At 54.7% G+C, this 23,549-nt stretch overlaps 5 protein-coding genes across 5 annotated transcripts; 4 read left to right on the forward strand and 1 right to left on the reverse strand.

Moving 5' to 3' along the window:
- Positions 1 to 2,437: 2,437 nt before the first annotated feature.
- Positions 2,438 to 4,979, forward strand: EAH_00017590 (pyruvate dehydrogenase, putative; the record flags this gene model as incomplete). The annotated part of the gene is made up of 5 exons (XM_013397604.1): positions 2,438 to 3,367; positions 3,626 to 3,741; positions 3,986 to 4,180; positions 4,279 to 4,426; positions 4,725 to 4,979. The coding sequence occupies 5 exons, from the start codon at positions 2,438 to 2,440 to the stop codon at positions 4,977 to 4,979; spliced, it is 1,644 nt and encodes a 547-aa protein (XP_013253058.1).
- Positions 4,980 to 7,342: 2,363 nt separating this feature from the next.
- Positions 7,343 to 8,670, forward strand: EAH_00017600 (14 kDa phosphohistidine phosphatase, putative; the record flags this gene model as incomplete). The annotated part of the gene is made up of 2 exons (XM_013397605.1): positions 7,343 to 8,147; positions 8,504 to 8,670. 2 exons carry the CDS (start codon positions 7,343 to 7,345, stop codon positions 8,668 to 8,670), a joined length of 972 nt encoding a protein of 323 aa, XP_013253059.1.
- Positions 8,671 to 9,370: 700 nt separating this feature from the next.
- EAH_00017610 (hypothetical protein, conserved) lies at positions 9,371 to 11,611 on the forward strand (the record flags this gene model as incomplete). Its single annotated transcript, XM_013397606.1, has 5 exons — positions 9,371 to 9,387; positions 9,586 to 9,792; positions 10,377 to 10,901; positions 11,223 to 11,278; positions 11,535 to 11,611. 5 exons carry the CDS (start codon positions 9,371 to 9,373, stop codon positions 11,609 to 11,611), a joined length of 882 nt encoding a protein of 293 aa, XP_013253060.1.
- Positions 11,612 to 11,937: 326 nt separating this feature from the next.
- Positions 11,938 to 17,388, reverse strand: EAH_00017620 (radical SAM domain-containing protein, putative; the record flags this gene model as incomplete). The annotated part of the gene is made up of 8 exons (XM_013397607.1): positions 11,938 to 11,995; positions 12,451 to 12,557; positions 12,702 to 12,759; positions 12,922 to 13,025; positions 13,470 to 13,852; positions 14,509 to 14,641; positions 14,893 to 15,041; positions 15,513 to 17,388. The coding sequence occupies 8 exons, from the start codon at positions 17,386 to 17,388 to the stop codon at positions 11,938 to 11,940; spliced, it is 2,868 nt and encodes a 955-aa protein (XP_013253061.1).
- Positions 17,389 to 18,514: 1,126 nt separating this feature from the next.
- EAH_00017630 (NAD-dependent DNA ligase OB-fold domain containing protein, putative) lies at positions 18,515 to 22,789 on the forward strand (the record flags this gene model as incomplete). Its single annotated transcript, XM_013397608.1, has 4 exons — positions 18,515 to 19,012; positions 19,363 to 19,544; positions 19,765 to 20,445; positions 20,815 to 22,789. 4 exons carry the CDS (start codon positions 18,515 to 18,517, stop codon positions 22,787 to 22,789), a joined length of 3,336 nt encoding a protein of 1,111 aa, XP_013253062.1.
- Positions 22,790 to 23,549: the final 760 nt, after the last annotated feature.

The raw sequence follows: 23,549 nt of genomic DNA on the forward strand, positions 1-23,549 counted from the left end.
TTTCTGGTCAATTCACCTCAGCCGTGTCCCTTCAACTGCACTCACTTCTGCTGTTCTTTAGACGTCCACTGGACTGGATTCTCCTGAACTGCGGGTTTCGAAAGAGCATCACGGCGGAGGGCATTCATTTCTCCGGTCGTCCCCTGCAGCGTCTCTGCACCGGAACGTGCTGCTCCTTTCTCCTTGGGACTGTTTCCGCTCTACTTACCGAAAAGAGTGCAAACGCCGTTAGAAGAACAAAGTGGCGCAGTTTCTCGTTGGTCTCCCGCTCATATATCTCAAGTATGCCTTCTGCTTACTGCATTCGAGCCCTCCGTCGAGTCATCCACCGCATGCCTAGGGTTATGTTGTGGCAAACTGGAATCCTATGCTCTGTATGTCTTCAGAGGAGCGTAGATGCTGAGGTCACGCTAACGAATAAGCACGTTGGCTGTGGCTCTGTCCCGTAGCTCCAGAGGCCAGATCCAGTTTGTAGCCCATGTCAGTCAGAGCTAGGAATTCCTGATCATTAATGAGTTTGGTTAAAACTACAAACCGACTCTGGTCGGCTCGGTTGGTGTGGCGGTCCCCCCTTCTGGCGCCATCTTCGCTCCGCTTGCAACGTGGGAACCAAGTCCTTTACTCGGCCACCTTGTTTCTTTCCCCAGCTGTATTGCTTGAAGCCGTGCTTATACAGTTCCCTATCCATTTTTGTGCCTCTGGACTTCGGAATTATGGGACCTCTCCACTGAAAAAGAAGCAGATGTGCCAGTCAGTACTTTCCCGCGGGTTTTTGAATGCCGGATTCACCGGCCATGGTCTGTTCCGTCTGCCTGCATTTTTCTGGGCGAGGCTGGCGTTCGAAGCCCCAATTCCCATAAGCTCTACTATGGCGCTGTCCAAACCCGTTTTCTTTCGTCTCAGCTGGGGAGACGGAAATGGCATTTTCTCATTCTTTCATGTATTACTTTGGTATCATCTTGGCATGTTCCACCCTTTTGTTCGTCTCCGCGATAATGCCAACCGCCCATTTGCCCTCTCCAGGGCCGACCCTTCCTGAGCCACTGAAATACAAGTTCCGAGAACACTGTTGGACTTTTGTTTACCAAGGACTCATTCTTCTGCAGAAAGCCGTCTTTCGGTAGCTTGCGTTATGCCTTCGCAGTTCTGCCATAACTTGGTCCTTTACTGACTGGGAATAAACCCACATAGCTGCGCATGTTGGAAAGCTTCAAGAGCCCCGATCCACTACGGGAAAGTGCTGCTTTGGCGTAGACACAACCGCTATCTCCGTGCCTCCCCTTCCCACAAGGAAGGAGCCAATAGCAAATGCAGCCCTCCCCGTGCAGTTTTTGGACGGAATTACAAATTAAGGGGAACAACAAACTCCACTACCCCTGCATCTGAGTGCCCTCTTCAACACAGAGCAAAGGTGAGGGCATATTTCATGAGTTGCTGTTTGCTCTAAAGACTGTTTGTACTGCTGGAAAAGAGGGACTGCGTTTGTTTCGGTGAAGGGAACTGCTGACCAATCTCCATCGTAGGAGAGGAGAAAATGGGTGAAGCTTTAGGGATTACTCCGGGAGAAAAACTGTGAATTTTTCTTTTGCAGAGCGCCTGCTCTCGGCACCCCACAGCCACGTGCTTCCAAGTGCAGGCACACAGATCCATAAACCAACTTTACACAGACCAGGCTAGATGGACCTTACTAGACGGCTGCCGAAACGTAAGCGAGGGTCAAAAGAGTTAGGACAAAAGTTCCCAAAGACAAGTTTACCTGCACTCTAATATTCTGGTAGCAACGGATCAAAAGGCTCAATGCTTGTATGCGTGTGCTGCAGGACACCTTGCTGCTGCTAGGCAACCCAACCTCACGTGCAAACACAATCCGATCCCCTCTTTGATGCACACTCTAACACTTTACACAATTGTCATACACTCACTTGGCACTCAGTAGCTAACCTGAGAACAAGTAGAAATCCGCGTATCAGCTTCAGACAGACCACGCCACACTTGCAACCCACAGCGTAACGCGGCTCCGTTACATAGTGCACCTCCGAGGGAAGTCTACAATACCCATATGAAAATAAATTGAATTTGATGTAAACTGTAGGAATGGCAGCCTGGCAAATTTCTATTTCGTTCTGTTCCTGGTCATGCTCCAGCACAGGAGCTCTTTGGGAACCTACTTGGCTAGCATGCAGCGTCTCGTGCTTAGCGAGCGGCTTCTATGTAAGGAAGAGAGCACAGACAAATTTGAAAGATGAATAGGTTGTCTTTTTTGTTCCTCATTCTGAATATACGTTTTGTTGTACTTTGGACTGAGGCTTCTTTGGCTTCCCCCCAGTGGTAGTGGCAAGGACAGGACGGACGACGCGAGAGGCCCTCGAAGACAGAGGGCGTTGTTTCGTCCCCTGTTGTTACCGCTGGCAGATTTTGATAGTGTTATAGCTTGAAAATGACCAAGGCCGTTGAGCTGCTACTGTGCGCGGTAGCGGGAGTCTTGGGGGGTGGAACGCTGTTGGCCTCCGGTCTTGGGTCCAGTGCGCCCCCTGCTGCATTTGTGAGCCCACAGGGCTCTTCTTTCTCTTCGTTCTTGCCTGGTATAACGAATGCGCGGGGAGTACGTACAAACCAACGTGCATCATTGCATATTGCGAGCCCGCGCCCACCTCAGGACGCTCTGTGGGTGCAGCAGCCTGTAGCGTTGGATCGTGTCTCAGAGGTTCCTTCACTGGTTTCCTCCACAACTTCATCTCGCTTGGCTGCACACAACCATCGCGTCCATGGTGCTGCAGGCGGCGCCGCCGTTTCTGGCGCAACTGCAGCGCTAGCCACGCGGCAACCAGCTGCTGATACATCGCAGGGTAACAGGGCTTCCATCTTCCACGAGGATGGCTTGGGCGGCCTTTTGCGGGGCAGTATTCGGGGGAATCTGCAAAGTCGGAGGGAGAACGTATCGCCTATTGTGGCGCAGATGCTGTATGAAGATATGCTGCTTGGTCGCTACGTCGAGGACGCTTGTGCTCGGCTTTATTACCGGGGAAAGACAGCAGGGTTTGTTCATCTGTACACAGGACAGGAGGCTGTGAGCAGTGGCGTGCTGAAGCTGCTGCGCAAAGACGACGCTGTTGCCTCCACCTACAGAGATCACGTGCACGCAACCAGCAAAGGGGTGCCCCCCCGTGAGGTCTTCGCTGAGCTCTTTGGGAAGAAGACGGGATGCTCTAAGGGATTTGGCGGGTCTATGCACATGTTCTCCAAAGAATGGAGTCTTTACGGGGGATTCGCCTTCATAGGCGAGCAGATTCCTGTAGCACTAGGCGTCGCCTTCAGTCAGCTGTATCGACGCCTTGCAGAACGCGAGCTGCCCGGAGAGAAGGATCAGGTATATCATTGTCCCCTCACTGAGAACCCTTATGTTCTATTAAGGTCTTATGGCTGCTGCACAGCGCTTCCAGTTCCTAAAGTTGACCCGACGCTCTCGCAGTAGAGGGGCCACCTGTGCATCTGCAGAGGCTGCCGTTTCCTAGGTCTGCTGCAGCCCAGTTGCATGCAGGCGGATGTTCGGGGTTAAGTGTGGGTCGTAGCTACGCGCTGCAAGTGGAGAACTCGTGGGCCTGTGGGCTGCTGCGGACTTATGCAGGTCACTGTCTGCTTTATGGGCGACGGCACAACCAACATGGGGCAGTTTTACGAGGCGATGAACATGGCGGCTCTGATGAAGCTGCCAGTGGTGTTCGTCGTAGAGAATAATAACTGGTATTTTCATGGGTTCAGCCCTTCCCCTCCTCTGCTCAGGTTCAGCTTGATGCATGCATGAGATAGTGCGCTTTTATTCAGGGTATAGGCCATACACACATGATACCCTTGCGTCGCCTCATGCATCGGGCGAGCAACGAGACATTTTTTCTGTAACGCAGCAGTTCTGGCTTGCCAAGAAGACTGTAGTTTCTCAAGTCTTAGTGGTGGGGTGTGCGGCGGCTCGGGTGTTCGCCTGCTGCAGGGCCATTGGCATGGCGGCGCAGCGCAGCACAGCAGTGCAGGAGATTCACCAAAGGGGCCCCCCCTTCGGCGTCCCCAGTGTGGAAGTCGACGGCATGGACGTCCTGGCTGTTCGTGCTGCTGCACGCCAAGCCATTGAACGAGCGCGCAAGGGGGAGGGACCATCCCTCATAGAAGCTCTCACCTACAGATTCCGGTGCGTAACGAGAGCAGTAGTCAGGCCTAAACTCTGAGGTCTAGGGTTTATTGTTGACCTTGGGGGAGTCTGCGCATGGGATGGGGTGGATGCTGCAGAGGGCACTCGCTGGCCGACCCAGACGAGCTCCGTTGCACCCACGAGAAGGCGGCCTTTGCAGTGCGTGACCCCATAAAACATTTTGAGCAGTACATGCAGGAGATGGGGTACGCCAACGAAGAAACGTTGGAACTGACGCGAAACAAGGTAAGTAGCAGCACGGGGTGACTGCACCAGCCCTCGGATGTGAAGACACTGCAGAAGGGAAGGGGAGAAGCGAAGCAGGTAGTTCGTTAACGTGGATATTGTGCTGACTCCGCTTCTGCCTAATAACTCGTAAAGGCGTACAGACATCAACGCCTTTGCTTGTTTGTCCCGTCTGCTCGCTGCAGCTTCGTTGCTCTTCAGGTGTAAACATATGCTCAGCTTGAAGAGAGGCAGGTGTATTGCACTGTGCATGTAGTGGTTGACAACTTTGGTTTGCGTCTTGTGTTTCGCATCGCAGATAAAAGACATCGTCGAGGAAGCTGTTCAGTTTGCAGACAATTCTCCATCGCCAGATCCGGCAACTGCAGGCGACTCGACGTTCGCACCGGCGTACGATGCGAAGGGCTTTGACCCACTAACTGACGAGGAGTTGGCCGCGTACGCCCGGGCCTTGAAGATTGAGTTGGATAGAGAGGCGCGCAAGGCGAAGGGGGAACGCGTGGTGCCGCCTCCAGTTGAAAACGACCCCAACCCCCCAATTGTCATCGACTGAGCAAGACCCCACAAAACAATGAAAGCTACAGAAGCGGCGGCTCACTCCACAACTCGTCGCAGCAATCAGCGCCCACTGGCTGCTGCTCGGTACGCCCTCGCCTCGTCAGTGTTGCGCTTACTGGTGCATTGCAAGAGCTGTTCTTTCGAACAGGGAACAACGCAAGGCAGGGCATTGATTGTGGAGTCCACAACGGCGGCAGCGCTTGGAGGGCATAGTTGGGCACGCTGCTGCAGCAGCTGATCAGCACCTAGAAGGTCCGGGGCTTCGCCTGCGGCGTTGTCGCAGGTCAAGCTGTTTGTTAATTTCCTGCATGTGAGTGCTGCGTACTTTAATGATGCTGCAAGGAGGGACCTGCTCGTCCAAGGGATGAGGCGTCATCTCTGTGGCAACTGTCGGAGTTGTTTTCCCGTCTCTGTGGGCGCCACCACCCGTGCCTCCTGTGCAGCCTTCTCCACGCTTGCTGCAGTGTACAAACATCAGAGGGGAGCCGGAATCACCAGCACAGGAACACGCAGAGCAGCACCAGGCCGACAGAGAGAAGACAGATATCCAAGTCAGCCTATCGGCGGTGTGGTTTCGAGGCCTGCAGGGCTTATGTGAGCCGAAGGCGGGAGAAGTCCGCCCGCCAGCACCCGGGCCGTCCTTCCATTTTAGCATTTCTAAAAGAAATGATATTTTAATTATATTTGAAGAAAATGCGCCTGGTACGTGGGGCAATCAAACCCTCAGTGCAACAACAAGAGCAGGCCCTGTTGGCGGCCAAATGGCGGGCCTGCTCTTCCTGCCTCAGTGATTAATGACTGCAGGCTGCTGTGAACCAACGTATCAGGGTTTGTCGTAGCGCAAGAAGCAGAAGCAGACTCCTGCCTCAAGGAGGGGGAACAGGCAAAGCCCGCCTGTAAGTTACAATGCAAAAGGACGACGTCTTTTTTACTAAGTCGTCCTGTCCTTGTATACCGCACAATTCCTTAGACAGAAGAGAGTAGGAGGGCTGCATAGCAGTTGAGATGCTCAGAGGGTGTTCAGTGTGGCTAGCTGCTGTTGTTTACCGGTGCAGTGGGTAACGCCAAATGGTCACCGGCGCAGCGGCTAGCTGAAACAGCAGGCGCAGTGGCTGTTCACATTTAAGAGAAGGTTAACTGCGGCAAGCTAGCCGCTGCCAGCTTGTGAATCTCTGATCAAGAGCGTCAGTAATAAACTCCTAGCATCTCGAATCATCTGTGCTACAACGCCAGGCACTCACTGCATACACTGCCGAATCGTAGCGGAAGCCCTCGAGTTTCTGCTTTGGGTTGGGGGGCCTAAATTTTTATGCCTCCTCAAGTGCTTCCTTTGTGAAGGGTAATTCAGGTCAGCTACGTTTGGTCCTGGGCCGTGGGTGATGTACAGCGCTGCGCTGCTCAGAGTTCTCGTTCCTGTTTGTCCCTGCCATTCAGCGTTGTACACAGGCGGCCCAGCTAGTGTTTCATCTCACGTAGAACTTCATAGCAGGTATTACACATTGTTCTAGGGACCTTTGGGAGATCCGTTGCTGAGCGCCCCAACGGTGTGCCTGCTCTATGGCCTTGGTAGAGAGCTTCAAAAGCACCGGACAGGCAGACGAGCAGAAAGTTCTAGTAACCGGTAAGGGCGCATGCTGAGTTTGCACGCCAGCCTGCGGTAACCTCCCACAGTAATTGTCCTGCCCCTCGACGATTAGCAGAAGGGCTGCTCATAAGCACTCTGCTCTGTCATGGAGCTGCAAATTGTCTACGGCCCTCTTATGCGCATGCAAATGGATTTGTGCTGAATGCAAGCGGCGGCATGAACAGCGGTGCAGCGCGGAGGTCACGGTGAACATCGATTGAGCCTCTATATTGTCGGCTCGTTGGATTTTTGCACGGATGTCTCCAAGCTTTGATGCATTAAATGCACTTGGCGGCTCTCAACGCACCGAAGACTTGGGCCGAAAAAGCAGCTCAGCTGAGTGGGTGGTGGGCCGTCTTGCATTCTCTGACGGTGCACGGGCTGCGGCTTCAGGTCCGCCCTTGAGTGGATTTTGAGCTGTTGTGTTATTGGTTTTACCCTTCTAATCTCTAATCGAAATTCAAATTCATCGTTCTATACTTTAACAGATTTGCTGAGCAGACGGTGTGTGCCCGTGGGGCCTCTGCGTTCATTGATTGGCATGACAGGCGCGTGGTGTTCTTTTCGGTGGAAACTATTGGGAATATCTCTGGGGTTTCGTGGGAAGCATTAGAATACTTAGGTTTTACTCCGTACGCCTCCGTAAATGAGCGTTTGGCCTAGAGAGGGCGAGGTCGTGCATTCAACCTGTTTTTCCCTCCTCGACTGCGGGCGCCCAGTGGGCAGACTGGCATATGCTTCCTTCGCTCTTCTCCACCCACGTGCAGTGTTCCCGAGGTAAACGCTCCAATTGCATTGCTGTGCCACGGCCAATTGATTCTGCAAAGAGACTGGCACTTGAAATAGGGGAGGATTCCTTGGCTTTCTCTCACGGCAACGGCGAGCCTGAGGGCGGTGGCATTCAAGAAGAAAGGTCCTGTGGTTTAGCGTTAGGAGGCAGACCACCTAGGAGCAACTGCAGTCGCGAAGGGTGGCCCCTCCCTCAACGGCATCAGCAGCACTCAGGCGATTCCGCTGTAGCCCAGGGCACCTGGGGCGCCTGTAGCAGCGCTGTTTCCACTACTCCACCGAAGGCGCGCACCAGACCTGTCGAAAGAGCGCTGCAGATATCTCGTATGCGTCGTCTCGCAAAGATGGAAGGGTCACGGCAGTCCCAGCGGACCCCTGAAGAGGTCGAGCTGGCGCTGGAGGTGCTAAACGATGAACTGGCTGGAGCCTCTCCGTTAGACCGTCCTTCGCTTGAACTCGCGACACAGGCGCTGACAGACCGTCTTGTGGAGCTGCGGAAACAACAGAGGGAGTCACGGAACCCTGCTGATGCAGCAGAAACAAACAAACAGAGCACGCACGAATATTCCTCCTCCCTGCAGGCCGTCATCTTGGGGGATGGCAGACAGAAGTACACGCTGATTAAAATACCAAAACAGGACGATATGCGCGGAGATATCTATCTCGTGCGTGGAGACCCCAAGGCCGAATACCACTACCAAACAGCGCTCGATACGCTGAATGCTCTTCAGTCGAGGAACATCTTGTCAGGTAACTGTGTTCATGTGATCTAAAGAAGTATATATATAATATATGCATGTATAGCGTATATATATATATATTTAACCCTTTGAATATCTGCACCGGGCCCACCTCAGGTTCGCTTTGTGTTGGGAGGCCAGCAGCCCCAGCCACTGCCCTCGTCAACTGGCCATGTATTGCTGAGATGTGGGCAAGAGCACACGGTTTTGCCCGAGTTGCTCGTATGCATACAAACATGCATGCATGCAAAGACGCTTGTATGCATACGAGGTTTTTTTCCTGCGAATGTGGGAGGTGCGGCGGGCGGAACTGCCACCCAGCTAGCATCGTCTTCGTTGATGTTTCTTGCTGATGTGTGGATACAGACGTCACGGGGGGAGGCCGCATGGACGTGCTGCGCGCTGAGAAGAAGGTGGAGATCTACGGATATTCATATCAGTACGGAGCGGCGGACCATTCAATCACGGCAAAGATGGTTAAGGAGTACTTGGGTGACGAGTTCATCGTTTCGTTTGGCAACTACGGCTATTAGGCATTACGCTTCAACCCAGCGGCGCATCAGATACTACAACCGCACCGCAGCAGCATTCTCACCACACCGTATTGTTGCATGTATGCATGCGCAGGACGCAGCAGGAGCTTAAGCGGCTGCGCTGGCGGCGACTTGAGCCGTGTTCAGCACGCACAGGCCACCACACAGGTGTGCAGCCAGACGTGCCTGTCTGCCAGTGCCTTGTTTTTTTAAGTACAAGCAGCGGGAGAACAGCCACCAGTTGAAGTGCGTGTGAAACAGCTGACCGCAATGAGTGAGTTGTAGTTGCAGCCACGCCAGGTGATAAGTGTGTAACGGAAGCGAAATTGTTTTTGCAGTGGAAGTTCCGCAATTTCTCAGAAAACAGCAGTGACAAAGGGAAGCATCTCCACTGAACAGGTGGCCACGTACACCCGTAGCGGCATAGCGGCAGCAACGAAAATATTATTCGCTGCTGACGAAGCAGCAGTGCATGCCTTCCTTGCGTACTGGCAAGAGAAACAGGTCGCCTTACATCAGGACACGCGCCAGTGGGTCATGGCTTGAATGCAGACGACCACACGTTGCCACCTACTGCAGGAGTTTACCTATTCAGTTTTATTTGAACACACTCATGTGCGGCAGACTACGGATTTATCGGCCTCATTAAGCAGGCAATTTCGGTCTCTAATGGTGGTTTCCATTTGCGGTTAATACGGATATGAACGGTTACTGTGGGTATAATGCAACTGTTGAACGGGGTGTCTGGGGATGGTGGCAGTAAGCGACTCTCCGCATCTACGCACAACTTCTTCATTGAAGATGAAGATTCCATAGAATTAAGGAATAATTACTATCATGCTTTTTAGGGACTTCGTTGCCGTATTCGGTATGGGCTTTCAGGCGTGGTTACCAGCGGTTTCGTGTTTGAATGAGAACCGATTTCTGCGTCCTTACCACGAAGTACAACTGTTTTGTCGCTACCTTTTTGAAAGAAAAGGCGAACATAAGATCGGCTCAGGCCTTGACATCCCCGCGACTTGAACAAATACTTGAGGTTCCAGAAGAAGAGATCGACAGCGAAGTTGGTCGTGTAAATGAAGGCGTGGCTGCGCTAAAAGAACGCCAGGAAGCTGCCATCCAGTGAGGAAGCTTAGACAACAGCTGCCAGCCGCGTCATGCATATACCATCATCCTCTTCACCAAGGGCTTCTGCTACCTCTGCGCAGCACAGAGCGCAGAAACTCTCAGAGAGTTTTCAAGGCGCCAGGCGCCGCCGCAAAGAACAGCAGGACAAGAAAAACGCAGAAGCTGCAGCTGGTGTTACTACTTCAATGGAAAAGACTGCAGTTCAGATACCTGCGGCAGGGGGACCAAGCGGCGAAACCAAACCCACTGAATGCCTACCCGAGTCTAAGGCGGAAATTGCGCAAGTTCTACCTGAGGTAGATTTGTTCTTGACTTGTCAGCATTGAGAGAAGATGAGACTGCAGGCGGCGCTTGTTGAATTCTTGTAGGAAGTGCTAGAGGCAGGACGGACGCCTGAAGCGCCCAGGGGCGAAATAGAAATGTAAGTAAATGCATACTCGGGTGATGATGAGCCCTACACAGCCATTTGACGTCCATTGCTGTTGAAACAACTTCCACTACAGACTGGAGAAGACAATTGAACGGTAACAGAGACAGCCGCAAACGTACAACTCTACAAGAACTCGTTTTTGCTGCAGATTGGCGCCAGAAGAGCAAGCAGCATCAGAAACCAAAATACCGAGCGTCATACATCCACACCCCGTGCAAGCAGCGACGCAGGAAGAAGTGCAGCGAGATGTGCGGGAGGCTGAAGCGGAAGTGCGCCAAGTGGAGGGCCAGAAGCAAGCGGAAACGGAGATAGAGATCGACGAGGAGATGCAGCAGCTGCTGGAAGAGCATCAGCACGTCCGTGCTGCGGCTGCTGCAGCTTCTGCAGCACAAGAAGTAGCAGCAGAAGAAGCAGCCAGCGCATCCGAAGCAGAACAGGAGGTCTGGGAGACGACCTCTGCAACAGCTCCCCATCTGAGTTTGCCCGGCGAAGGCCATGGGGCGCCTGTAGCAGCAGAGACAGCACCCGCACCTGCAAGGGCCCCTGAGCATGGCAGTAGCACTATGCCAGCTGCGGAAGCAGCATCAGGCGCAGAGGCAGCAACAACGCAAACAGAAGGCGAGGATGGGGAAGAGGAAGAATACGGCAGTGATACAACAACAGAGGACGGCGGGTACTCCAACAAAAGTCACAGCGAAACCCGCAATCAAACGCATGAAGACAAAACTGCAAACAACACAGATGCAGCAAAAATCAGCGAGAGAGAAAAGGCGGAAAGAACGGTCGGGGGCGCAACTAGAGCCGGACGCAAACCCCCCGTGTAGAACTCCATTCCAACTTAACCAGCTTGTGCAGCAGAACGAGGGCTCGGTGTTAGTGCTTCTGCAGCTGCTGCTGTACAGCGGCAGCATCGGTAGATGCAACTGCATCAGCAGCCCAAGCCGAAGAGCGGTGGTACTCCGATGGAATTCTTTCTTCTGCCGTTGTGCTCCAGCGTACATGAAATCTGTGAACGTCCAAGTTTGTCATTGTTGAAACAAATACTTTGCGGTTGGTTTTGCATGTCTGTGGGTCATAGAGGTGGGGTGGAGGCAAGGAAACCAAAAACCCACAGGAAATCCACTTCCTCTGTCGTCGCGTCCCCGTTGTTCTTTATTTTGTGAGCAACCTTTCCATGGCTACGCGCTTTGTATCTTACTCTCATCTGTTTGTCCCTGTCTGTCTCTACGGGCTATGTTTCTGTCTGCTTCTCGGTTTTGTGCTATCACTGCTGCCTTTGCTTCTGCTTCTTGCCCTTGCTTTCCAGTGTTTGTACCCCTTGAAATGTTACGGGACCTCAGCCACTGCTTGGTGTGCACAACCCTCAGGAGCACGAATGATTGACGACTTCAAGCAGTTGAGAGTAAACAGAGAAAAACAAGAAGCGGTTTGCTCTTGCCAGCACTTTCTTAGGAGTGCTGCAGTACATGCGTACACAACGTGCATGCATTTTTGCATGCATGCTAGCAAGTGAGCAGAACCTAGGCATATGCACACAACCAAACCGAGCGGCAATCCACCAAGCACAACGCTGTTATACCTTCGCCCACAACTCCGGAGATGCATCTGACTCTTCAGAACGTTCTTCTTCCCAAGACAGCCCTCATCATCATTTGCACTTTGTCTCTCTTCCCTCTTCAATATGCATGCATCAGCAACAGCAGAAGCTGTCAGCGGTGCAATTGAGCCGCCATTGCTTCCTTCCTCCGGCGACCTTTCCCGAATACCCTGGGCGTTCCACACGAGCATCAGACGCGCAAAGGCAATTCAAAAATCCGCCCCACCCGACAATAGAACAGCCATGCTGCCATCTACACCAAGCAGCTTGCAGCAGCAAGCTGCCCGCAGCAGCGCAGCGGTGCCACTCAACAAGAGACTGGAACGGCCGAGAGAAACAGCCGCAGCAGTCTTTTCGATCGATGATGCACGGGGGCCTCGGCGGAGTAATTCGCTCTGTCATTTCGAGCTGTTGTGCCGCTGCGGCGCCAGCCCTTCCCACCTCCAGAATGAAACATTTGCAAAGTACACCCCAAACGAAAGGCAAGACACACGAGCGTGCTTCTGCACGTATGTACAGAGAAAGGCACAGCTGCATGCATCGAGCCCTGCATTTACGAACCACAGCACATGCAAAACAACACCCGGATCCGAGTTAATAACGAAATGATTAAAATGTAATTTACCGTCTTTGGTTGGGATCGAACCCGCGACCTTCGGCTCCAAAGGTAGCCCAAGACGGCGAAGGCACCGAGTAGTCAAGGCCCGTGAAGTTGGAGTTCCCGGTGAGGGCCTGCAAAGGGACGAAGCTCTTATGCAGCAGCAACAGCTTTGCCGTCTGTAGTAGACGTACTACTTCAGAGGCCTCAGGCACATGCTTGAGCAATCATACACCACACCTGTCTACCTTCGTTTGTACAGACTGCCAAGAACGTACAAGTTCAAAAAACTTGGGGTAGTCAATCCACGTGTGCCACTGGCCGTCGCGGCGGTACCTGCAGCGCGTTCATTTTAGGCAGCACGGGTTGCTGAACACGGAGCAAAGGCGGTGATAACGACAAGCATAGAAAGCAATGCAAAGCAAACGGAGCCCACAGGGGAAGAAGGAGAACAAGTAGCATAAGAAGACTTTGGCGACGGGTGGGGGTCCAGCTTACTTTGTGAGCGCCAACAACACACAGCACGAGTGCTCGTGCTCGGAGGCTAAGCCATACCTACCCTCCGGAAGTGCCTTCAGGAGCGCCCCAGCGAATCCCAGCACCTGCCGCGGTCACGCATACACAAAATATATTATAGAATATCTGTTTTCGATTTGCACCTTACTTGCACTTGCGAACAAACCATCACAAGCCATTCGCACAAACACAAAAAGGAAGGCATTGACAACTACCGAGCCTGCTAGCGAAGCGCATGTTAAAGGGAAGCACACTGCGGCAATCGCGTTGCTGAGATCGGTTCGGTGGAACCGTGTTGCTGGGGTAAGTTCGGTCGGATCGCGTGGATGTGAACGGTTCAGCCACAGCGTGTGGCTGGGACCGCTTCAGTGCGGTCGGGCTGCTGGGATCGGTTCGGTGGGATCGTATTGCTGAAACTGAGCAGGGACCGTTTCAGTGGGATCAGGATGCTGGGATCGTTATCGTGGGATCGCATTGCTGGGGTCGTTTCGGCGGGATCTCTTTGGTGGGATCGTGTTCGTGGTGCACACCTGGTGGTGTCTTGGTACGTTCTTCATAGACAAAGACTCCTTATCGAGGCCTCCACAGAATGTCATGCCTTTGATTTCAATAAAGTCGGGTTCCCCCCGCAGCACAAGAGAGGCATATCCATTAAGTGTGCTGGTTACTTCCCCGTCTGCCTTTCGGCGGCCTACTTTGGTGTTGCTGTTCGTGGTGGTGGTGCTGCTGCTGATGCTCCCCAAGCTGCTGTTGGTATTGGGTGCAGCGGTGGAGTCTCCCGCTGCTGCTGGCTCTAGGAGGCAGTTGTAGCCGTGCACAAGTGTAAGGCGGAACACAGTTCTTTGTTTCTTTGTCTTCAGGATGTCTATGCACCTCAGGAAACGCGCCCAGTAGTCCTTGTGCACAGGTTTGTCTGCACGCATCGCCACGCCGAGCCGAAACGCCTCGAATTGCATGCAGGAGCAGCAGCAGAATCAGCATCAGCAGTGGCTGCAGCATGTGCCATGACAAAGGCACTCCCCTCAGTGTTGACCTCGCAAGCCGCTGCAGCAGCGCCATGGTGAGAGGTCAGACTCCCACGGGCTCCGTTTCGAGACCCACAGGTCGACCACCAGCTTGTGCTGCATCCGAGATTCGCTACTGTGACGCTCGATGCACTTAACAAATGTACAATGAACCCCCCTGCCCATTCATAGGTATCCCTTGAAAGGAGTAAAACTGTGGAGACAGGGGTACAGAAGGGTGCAGAAAGACGCGACCAAAGAGGGAAAGGCAGAGACAGGAGACAACACGGAGAAGAAAACTCAAAGCTAGAAACAAGCACGCTGAGAAAGAACGAAAGAAGTAAAAGGAAGGAACAGGGGAGAGGCAAGGAAGACACACAAGGAGTGCAACAGAAACAGCTGCAACCGAGCGAACGAGATGCAAGCAGCAGCAGACACAGATACCTACACCGAGACATATAACCAGCGTCAAAAAGACATGATGAAGACAGAAAGAGCCAAATACCACGAGCACCGAGAGACAAATGGAGGCAGACGAACGATAGCAAGACAGAAACAGTCTTACCTAGTCGCTTCAGGTCGCCCTCTGTTGCTGCATCAATCGACAGATACAGTTGCGTCACTGGTCCCAAGGAGAGCAGAGCCTCTGGGTGTTGTGCGTTGGTGACCTGAAAAAACAGGATGAAATGGGGGTGCACCTGATGAACTTTTACGGATCACAGCCAATCAACGTAGCCTCAGTGAACCACAGGAATTACAGCAGGTGCAGCAGAAGCAACAACAACAGCAGCAGAGGTCAGAGTCGGTGATGGTGCATTCTTGCAGGTTTTGCTGCCGCATGTGCAGCATCACGCGTGTGCAGTGATGCACGGTTACGCATGCGCGTTGCAGCAGCAGCCAGCAGCAGGAGCAGCAACAGCGGGAGCAGCAGGAGAAGGGGGGGGCTGACCAGGAAGGAGGAGATGTGCTGCTGGTGCATCAGGTGCAGCAGCTCGTTAATGCGTGGATACATGATGGGCTCTCCCACCAAAGACAGGGCACAGTGCAGCACTTTGCTGTCCACCTGATCAAAGAAATCTCTACGCAAGCCAGGGAGGCCTGAGATGTAAACAGAAACAAACGGCATAAGAAAGACGGCGACATAAACGAAGACAATAACAAAGAGACAACAGAAGCGCACACAGCCAGGCAGCCAGACAAACAAACACACACACACACACACCTATATGTATATATACACACAGAAGCCTCAAAGGGCATATGCATCCGCCATTTGCTGCTGGAACTGCCGCTACTGCTGTTGCTGCTGTTGCTGGTGCTGCTGCAGCGGGAGCCGCAACAACAGCAGATCTAGAGGGGAAACCGTTGGCTGCTAGAGGAATATATGCATCAGACTGCAGGGGCAGTCTAATTGCGTCTGGCTTCCTTGCAGCAGGGACAGCAGCAGGAGCAGCAGCAGGAGCAGCAGGCGCAGCAGCGACGGCTAGTGCAGCAGCAGCCCGGGACCTGTCAAGTGTTTGATTGTGTTTGTGAGTCTGCTGCCGAAGATGAGTGCTGCGGCCCCCACACCTTTGAGTTCCTTGATGGCTGTAAGGTGTCTGTACACCGCTTCTCGCAGTATATCGTTGGGATCGTCTGCTTTCCATTTCCAGTCCCCCGCTGCCAAGTTGGTGTGGTGGCGCCAGCAAAAGAGGCAGCGGTTTGCACAAGCAACTGAGGCCGTGAACTCCATGCAGCCATAGGACTTTATGCCATAGAAAGTGTGTTTATAACAACCCCCCCTCCCCCTCAAAGCAGCGCGGGTCCACCGACAAATCTTCACAGCTGAGTGGCTACCCACCAGCTTATATCCTTCTTTAGTTAAATTGCGGCGCAGACGCGCAGTCAGCTGCTCAGGCAAACCTCCTGCTGCTGCTGCTGCTGTTGATCCCGCTGCTGCTGCTGCTGCTGGGGGAGAGAGTGAGAAGGAAGCTGAGACCCCTCCGATGTCCTCCAGGTCCGAGGCAGCATCTCCGCAGCCTCCCACGTACCTCTGCCGTTGCTCGTCTTCATTGTCTGTGCTGCTGTAGCTGAACTCGCTTAGGCTGCTGGAAGCCTCGCTGTCAATGGAGCCACTTGGTGGTGCTGCTGCTTGCTGCCTGCGCAGTGCGAGCTGCAGCGCACGGTCTACCCACTGGCAGTATTTGCTGGCAGTTGTGGCCGGCGCAGCAGCGGTGCATAGCGTCAGGGAGAACAGCTGCTGCTGCTGCTCGTGCTCCTGCTGCTGCTGCAGCTGGTTCTGCTGTTGCTGTTGAAGAGAAGTTGCCCCGAGTCTGGCCAGGGTTCCGGCTAGCTTCTTAATGACTCTGTTCGTCTTGCTGCTAAAACTGTTCCCGTTTGCTGCTGCTCGAGGAGCGCAGCTATCCCCTTCCCATTGAGCGTGCTGCTGCTGCTGCGACGGACGTTGCTGCGTCGGGGGCGTAGAACGTTCATGAGTCCCACCTGATGCTGTTGCTGCTGATGTTGCTGCTGCGGTTGCCGCTATGCCGCAGCAAACCAGAGAGAGAGTGCATCTTCTCAAGGGATGGCGGCGGATCCTTCTGTCTGTGAGCGCCTCCCCAGCTTCAGCAGCAAGTGCAGCAGAAGACCCCAAAAGGCGGCCGTCTGTTGCCTCCACAAACAGAAAAACACACACCTCCTGCGTGCTGCTGCTGCTGAGGCCCTCGCAAACGTCAAGCAGGTCCTCCAACGGAGAAGAGCTCAACGGCTGCGGTGCTACTGCTGCTGCTGCTACCGCTGCCGTTGTTGCTGGCGCTGATGTAAGCTCTCGCTGCTGCTGTATGGAGCTCTCTGGTGCACTTTTCCTTGCTGAGCAGCACGTGCTGCTACTGCTCTCCGCCAAGAGGCCCTCCACAATCAGCGCAGCCGTATCCCGCCGCTGGTCCCGTTGCCGGCGTAGCTGCTGCTGATGTTGCTCCGGCTGATGTAGCTGCTTCTCCTGCTGCTGTAGCTGTTGTTGTTGTTTCAGCGCAGCCTGCAACTGCTGACAAAAGAGCAGCGCGAGACCCTCAGACAGCCGACTGTCGGGGTCGTACCAAACCCTGTAGTCTACACTGCTGCTGCTGCTGCTGCTGCTGCTCAGACCTTCCCCACCACAGCTCTCACGCACTGCACCGTTGCAGCTGGAGGGGCAGTTGCTTGTCCCTTCAGGTAGCTGCAGAATGCTGGAGCAGCAGCAGGTGTTCTTGTTGTTGCTGCTGGTGCTGCCCCCAGGTACCGCCACACTGCAGCACCGGCCGTCACCGCTGTCGCATGCGAAGGATCCATTGCAAGGGGCACCTGAATAACGGACTGGAGCAGCAACTGCTGTCTCTGCTGCTGCTGCTGCTGCTGGTGCTACTGGCCCCCAAGCATATCTCTCCAGGACCCTGAGGATCTTGTCGTTGAGTCTGCCAATAGAAAACATAATGTGAATGGCTACAGCAGCAACGAAGGGGACGAAGGCAACGGAGCTGCAGCGACACCCCAATGAGTCTCGCGATGCTAAGGCCTCTATACGGAAACAGGTCCCGTTGCTGCTGCCTGCTCCATTTGCTGCTGCTCTCCAGGTGCCACACAGCAAACAAGACAAAAATTAATTATTAATTATCTCTTTAAGACGGGAGTTTCATCAGCCGAAGGAGGACTGTGGGGCCCATGGGCATGAGCTGCAGCCCCGAGAGATGCCTCGAAGGCGGCATCAGCAGCAGGAGCAAAAGCAACTACTGCAGCAACCGTTGCAGCAAGAGCAACAACAAAACAGATCCAGTCTCTCGTACTCTAACTGGATCGAAGAGAGTCTGTCACCTCCCATTGGTGCTTTGGGGCCCCTGGGGCCTCAGGAAGATCTAAGCCTAGCCAAAGCAGGAGCAGCAGTTGCTGCTGCAGCTGCTGCTACTGCTGCGGCTGCTGGGATAGCATCTGCTGCGGCTGCTAGGATAGCATCTGCTGCAGGGAGATTGCTCATCTGAATAGTGAGGCCAGCGCATTTCAACTGCAGCTGCCACATAGTCTCCGAGCTAATGGGTGGCTTGCTGCATGGCAGGGAGAGCAACAAGAGCAGCAGTAGCAGCAGCAGCAACAGCGGGAGCATCCATCACTGCTGCTACTTCTGCCATTTCTCTAGGAGATCGTGAATTTCGTGTGCCTGAGGGGTGCAGAGCAGCGGCTGCAGCAGCAACATGGACGATGGAGGCTCCAGCAGCAACAGCAGCAGCATCATCAACAGCAGCAGCAACGGCAGCAGCAGCAACGGCAGCAGCAGTAGGCATTGCCCATTAGCCGGCCACTTACACTAAGGAACTGAGCGACAGTTGCAGCACCAGGGGCCGGCGCCGATGCATAGGCCCCTGGTTGCACGAGTATGTTCGCTGCTGCTGCTGCTGCTGTCGCTGCTGCAGCGCAGCGAGGTGGCTGCTGCATCCCTGCAGCTGCGAGGCAATATTTTTTCAGGCTGGCAACATAAGTCCCGTCGACTTGCAGCAGCGCTCAACGGCATCGGTGACAGCACTGCAGCAGCAGGAGCAGCAACAGAACACAAGAATTTTCCCATCATGCGTCTCCTAGCTTCAGGACCCCTCAGATCAATAGCTGCTGCTGCTACGACCAGCAGGCAGCTTCGTCTGATTGCTGCACACCAGCAGCAGCAGCCGCACCTGCAGCCGCACCAGCAGCTATGGCACCATGAGATAGCAGCAATGCTTCCGTCTTCTTTAGCTCACCGCTTTTGTCGCCTCGGGTGGCAGCAACCGAAGCGACTGCTAGGGAGCAGCAGCAGCAGAAACACCAGTAAGATCTCGACTGAGAGCAGCAGTGAAAATCTGTGCGCGCGTAGGCCGCTGCGATCAGCTGCAAAGGGCTACACCCAAGGTTTGGAAGCAGCAACAGGTGAAACAGGAGCAACTGATGCTGCAGCAGCGGCTGCTGCTGCGCACGCGTCGCTGTGCAGCAGACTAACCAACTTGAGCCGAGCCTATTATTCTGGGGAGGAGCCGCTCGCCTCAGATGAGGAGTTTGATGCCTTGTGGCTTCAGCTGAAGAGGCTGGAACAGGTTAGCAGTTGCAGCAGCTGCAGAAGATACAGCAGCAGCAGCACGTGCAGCAGCAACAGGAGCACCAGCAACAGCTAGCCCAGCACTAGCACCCTCACCAGTAGCACTAGCAGCACCAGCAGCACCAGCAGCACCAACAGGATGGCACGGGTGCTGCTGCTGCTGCTGTTTGCGGAGAGGGCGTGGGCAGGAGAAGTGGCCTAGGGAAGCCTCTAGCACCAAGACTGCTGCCCTTACAGCAGCAACAGCTCCAGACCGTGCTGCTGCTGCACTGCGGGCTGCTGCAGCTCATGGCCCTCCTCCTACATTTGCGTTGCGTGCGTGCTGCTGCCGCTTTGCGTCCGCTGCAGAAACATCCGCAACTGCGTCGCCCAGACAGCCCGCTGCAGCGCATCGGCGCGGGGCTTGTAGCGGGAGCAGCACCACAACCAGCAGCAGCAGCAGCAGCCTGTGAACACATCTCTCCAGTGCTCTCCTTAGAAAGCGTCCATTCGCCTGCAGAGGCCAATAGCCTCTTCCGCAAGCTCGACAGGTAGCTGCTTATCATAGGTTTAGGGCTCGGGGATTAGGGTTTATGGTGTAGCGTTTAGGGTTTGAGAAGGTAGGGTTGAGTGCTGTTCTTGCTAATCGTCGACGTCCCCAATAGGCATGTGGACGAACTTCATCTGAGCAGCCAGACTCCACTTTCTGTTGTCTATTTGCTGCTGCGCTTATCGGTGCTGCTGGTCCTGCTGTTGCTACTCTGCCTTTAGGTTCGTTATTAAGGCGCTGCAGCCTGGGCCCAAGACCTCTACGGGCCGAAGACGCCGGCGAGAAGACACTACACAGGCTGATGCTGCAGCAGCAGCAGCAGCTGGTGCTGCTGCTGCTCGAGTCTCCGGCGAATCAGACAGCACACCAGCAGCAATGGAGACATCAGCGGATGCGTTTGCTGCAGCGCTGCTGATGGAGCCTAAAATCGATGGGCAGAGCGTTTCCCTTACATACGAACTTATTGGCGGCAGCACCAGCAGCAGCAGCAACAGCGGCAGCAGCAGCAATGCCGACAGCAGCAGCAGCGACAGCAACAGGAGCAGAGTTGTGGCTCGATACCGCTTGGTGAGGGCCTTGACGCGAGGCGACGGGAGACAGGGTGAAGATATAACGGCGAAGGCACTGCAGTTGGGGAGGAGAGGATCTCTGCCCCTTGAGATAGAAGTCTCACCAGCAGCAGCAGTAGCGAGCGCAGCAGCAGCAGCAGCAGCACGTGCAACAGCAACAGAGGCAACAGAAGGAGCAGCAGCTGGCACAGCAGCGTCGAGGGTGCTGGATGGGTTCATAGCCTCCCCGCAGCGGCTGGAGGTGAGGGGGGAGGCGTTCGTGAGCTTGTCTTCTCTCTTGCGTCTAAATCGAGACAGAAAAGCGAAGGCATTGAAGCCATTTGCGTCTTCCAGGTGTACAGACACCCCAAATGCGGTTCCTCACGGACCGGATGCGCGACGAAGCAGCAGACATAACTAGACAAGAGACACAAAGAGACAAACAGCAGCAGCAGTACAGCAGTAAACACAGACAGACAGAAGGCACAAAGATACAAAGAGCAGCGCAGGCGCACCAATAAATACAGACAAACAGACACAGGAGACAAACAGCAAAAGCATTGCAACAATAAACGCAGATAGACACGAGAAGCAAAGAGACAGACAGAGCCAGGGCAGAGGAGGAGGGGCTGAGGCCTCCATACCGACTTGCAGTTGCATAAGTTGCATGTAAGAGAGAGGGGGAAGCTCCTTGTGCTGCTGCTGTTGCTGCTGATGTTGCAGACATGCCGTCGTAGGGCTGCTGCGCCGTCTTGAGATAGCCGGCGAGGAAGATGGAGATGCCGTCCGCTTTTGCGCCTACGGGCTTGTGGGGGCCCCGTGCCGTGCGGTATCTGTACACCCCATGAGTCGGAAGGAGGAGAGCAGAACCATTCGCGTAACAGCAGGTGCTGCTGCTGCGGCTGCTGCTGCTGCGGTGGGTGCTGCTGCTGCTGGGGTGTCTACGCAGCTAGAGTTGCTGCAGAGGCTGCAGCAGTGGGGCTTCGACGTCCCACTTCCGCACACTCTTTTGGTGAACAGCTATCAGGAGGCTCTGAGGGCCTTTCAGGAGCAAAGCCGGGCCCACGCGGTGTACGTCTCCCAGTTGCAGGGCATCCTGCGTGGAGGTTCAGCAGAGGCAGCAGCAAATGCAGCAGCGGGCGCTGCACGTGCTGCGGCTCCTTGTGCTGCGGCTGTCGCAGGAGCGCCTAGTCGTGGCGACGCAACAGCCGGTGCTGCAGCTGCTGTTGGTGCAGTTGCAGCAAAGGGGCCGAGGGGATGTAGACATCCTGTGCCGCTGGAAGATATCCCTTGCGATGGTGTTGTGTATAAATTGAATGTGCTGCATCTACAACAGCAGCTAGGCAGCACCTCGAGGGCACCTCGTTGGGCATTTGCTTTGAAGTTTGCAGCAGCAGCATCAACGACGACGGTGTTGGGGGTGGAGTGGACTGTGGGGTCTTCAGGTGTATGTACACCTGTGGCGCTGCTGCAGCCGGTGCTACTTGGAGGCGTCTCTCTCTCGCGAGCTTCTTTGCACTCTCCGCAGGAGCTGCGACGCAAGGACGTCCGTGTGGGGGACCGGGTGTACGTACAGCTGAAGGGGGAGTCGGTGCCGCAGATTGCAGGTGTAGATAGGCAAGCCAGAACCAGGGAGACAGCGCCTGTCTCCCTCCCAACCTGCTGTCCCTCTTGCGGCAGAACCCTCATGGAACGGCCAATGCCCACTGACAAAAAAACCCGAAACCCGAAGCATCAACGATCAGCTCCCGGAACAACAGAAGGAGATGCATCCGCAACTCCTGCTGCTGCTGCTACCTGTGGCAGGGAGTCGGCTGAGCAGCAACAGGAGCAGCAGCAGACTCCATTTCAGGGAGTGCTGTGGTGTCCTGGAGGGTGGGCTTGCGGCGCTCAGCGTTTGCAGCGTCTGCTTCGTTTTTTTTCTCGTGAGGGCGTTGCGGTGTCTGGGCTGGGGCCCCGTGCGTTGGAAGTGTTGATTGCTCGAGGGTGTTTGGGGGCCCCTAGCGACGCCTTCTACTTGGAGGAGCAGGACCGGCAGCGGGTGGCAGCCGGGGAGCTGGGGCTGGCGGACTGGCCGGGGTGGGGCCCCCAGGCTCGTGACGCGTTGTTTCAAGAGATTGAACAAGTGCGCACCAAAGGCGTGCTGCTGCAGCAGCTGCTCTTTGCCCTGGGGGTCCCAGGCATGGGAAAGAAAGCAGCTGCAGCGGTGGCGCAGCAGGCGAAAACCCTCAGCGGCTTTCTTGCAATCTTAGACAGCCTTCGAGGCCCCCCCAACCAAACCCCACGCAAAGCTCAAGAGCAGGGGAACCCAATCAACACAAACCCACAAGGTCAAGCCCAGCGAATCCACGAGCCATCACATACAGCTGCACAGTATGTTAAAACCGCAACGAACCACGCAGAAATCAAAAACAATGCAGAGCCGCAGCCAGTTGACGAGCCTCAGGGCGGAACTGTCACTCATGAGGGCCTTTCAGTCCCCCAGGAAGGCACGGGGGGGCCCCCGGAAGGCATGGGGGTCGCTCCGGGTTTGGACACTGATTGGGTTGGTGGTATTGAGCCGGCGTTGCTGGAGGAGTTGCGCACGTTTGCGCAAGACGGGCGGAACCGACAGCAACTGCTGCAGGTGGCAAAAGCACTGCCTGTACACCCCGTGGCAGGAGCAGGGGGAGGAGGAGAGGCTTCAAATTTAGCCTGAAGGGAAATGACAGAGGGCTCGACTGAGAGGTGGCCGCTGTACAGCCCAGTTTTTTTGCATCGGCAGGTATATACCACACCGGTGTGAGGTGTACGTAGAATGGAAACCGCATGAGGAGGTCGGGCTCTCTCCGTTTTATGTTAATATCGATGGGGGTGGATGATCGAGACGAGCTGCTGGCGAAAAAGCGGACAGACACGCCGACAGATAGACAGACAGACAGAGAGAAGAGAGACTGAACCGCCCAGACAGCGCAACCAGCACAAACGGGCAGACAGACGGGGAGACAGCGAAAAATAGAGACGGAGAGACATATATGCATGCATACACATATATGTGGAAACTGTGGCAGCTGGATCCATGCATATGTATATATACATATATATGTATATATTTTTTTAATACATATTTATCTAGGTGCATATATGTATGTGCATTCATTTGGAAGTCTCAGGCTTTCTGGCCTTCCTGCTTTGCACGGAGTCCCGCAGTATGCATGGCTTATCAATGCCGCGCTGAAGCTAGCCAATTTTTGAGTGGCTAGCTAACAGGTCGTTGGCTAGCTAACCGTTAGCTAGCTGCAAGGTGAGAGACCAAGTCAGCACTATAGCGTGGCTTCTCGCTACAGACAGCGCTCAACGGCACCACAAAAGACACAGGGCGGCTGTGTTGCAGCAAAGGCAGGGCGGGAAAGTGTGAGGGCCTGCAGCAGCAGCAGCTGCTGCTGCAGGCCCTCACACTCAGCAGCGGCAGAAGCGCC

Source organism: Eimeria acervulina, genomic scaffold, assembly GCF_000499425.1.
Source record: "Eimeria acervulina Houghton genomic scaffold, Eah_scaff113, whole genome shotgun sequence".
In the NCBI taxonomy this organism is placed as follows: Eukaryota; Apicomplexa; class Conoidasida; order Eucoccidiorida; family Eimeriidae; genus Eimeria; species Eimeria acervulina.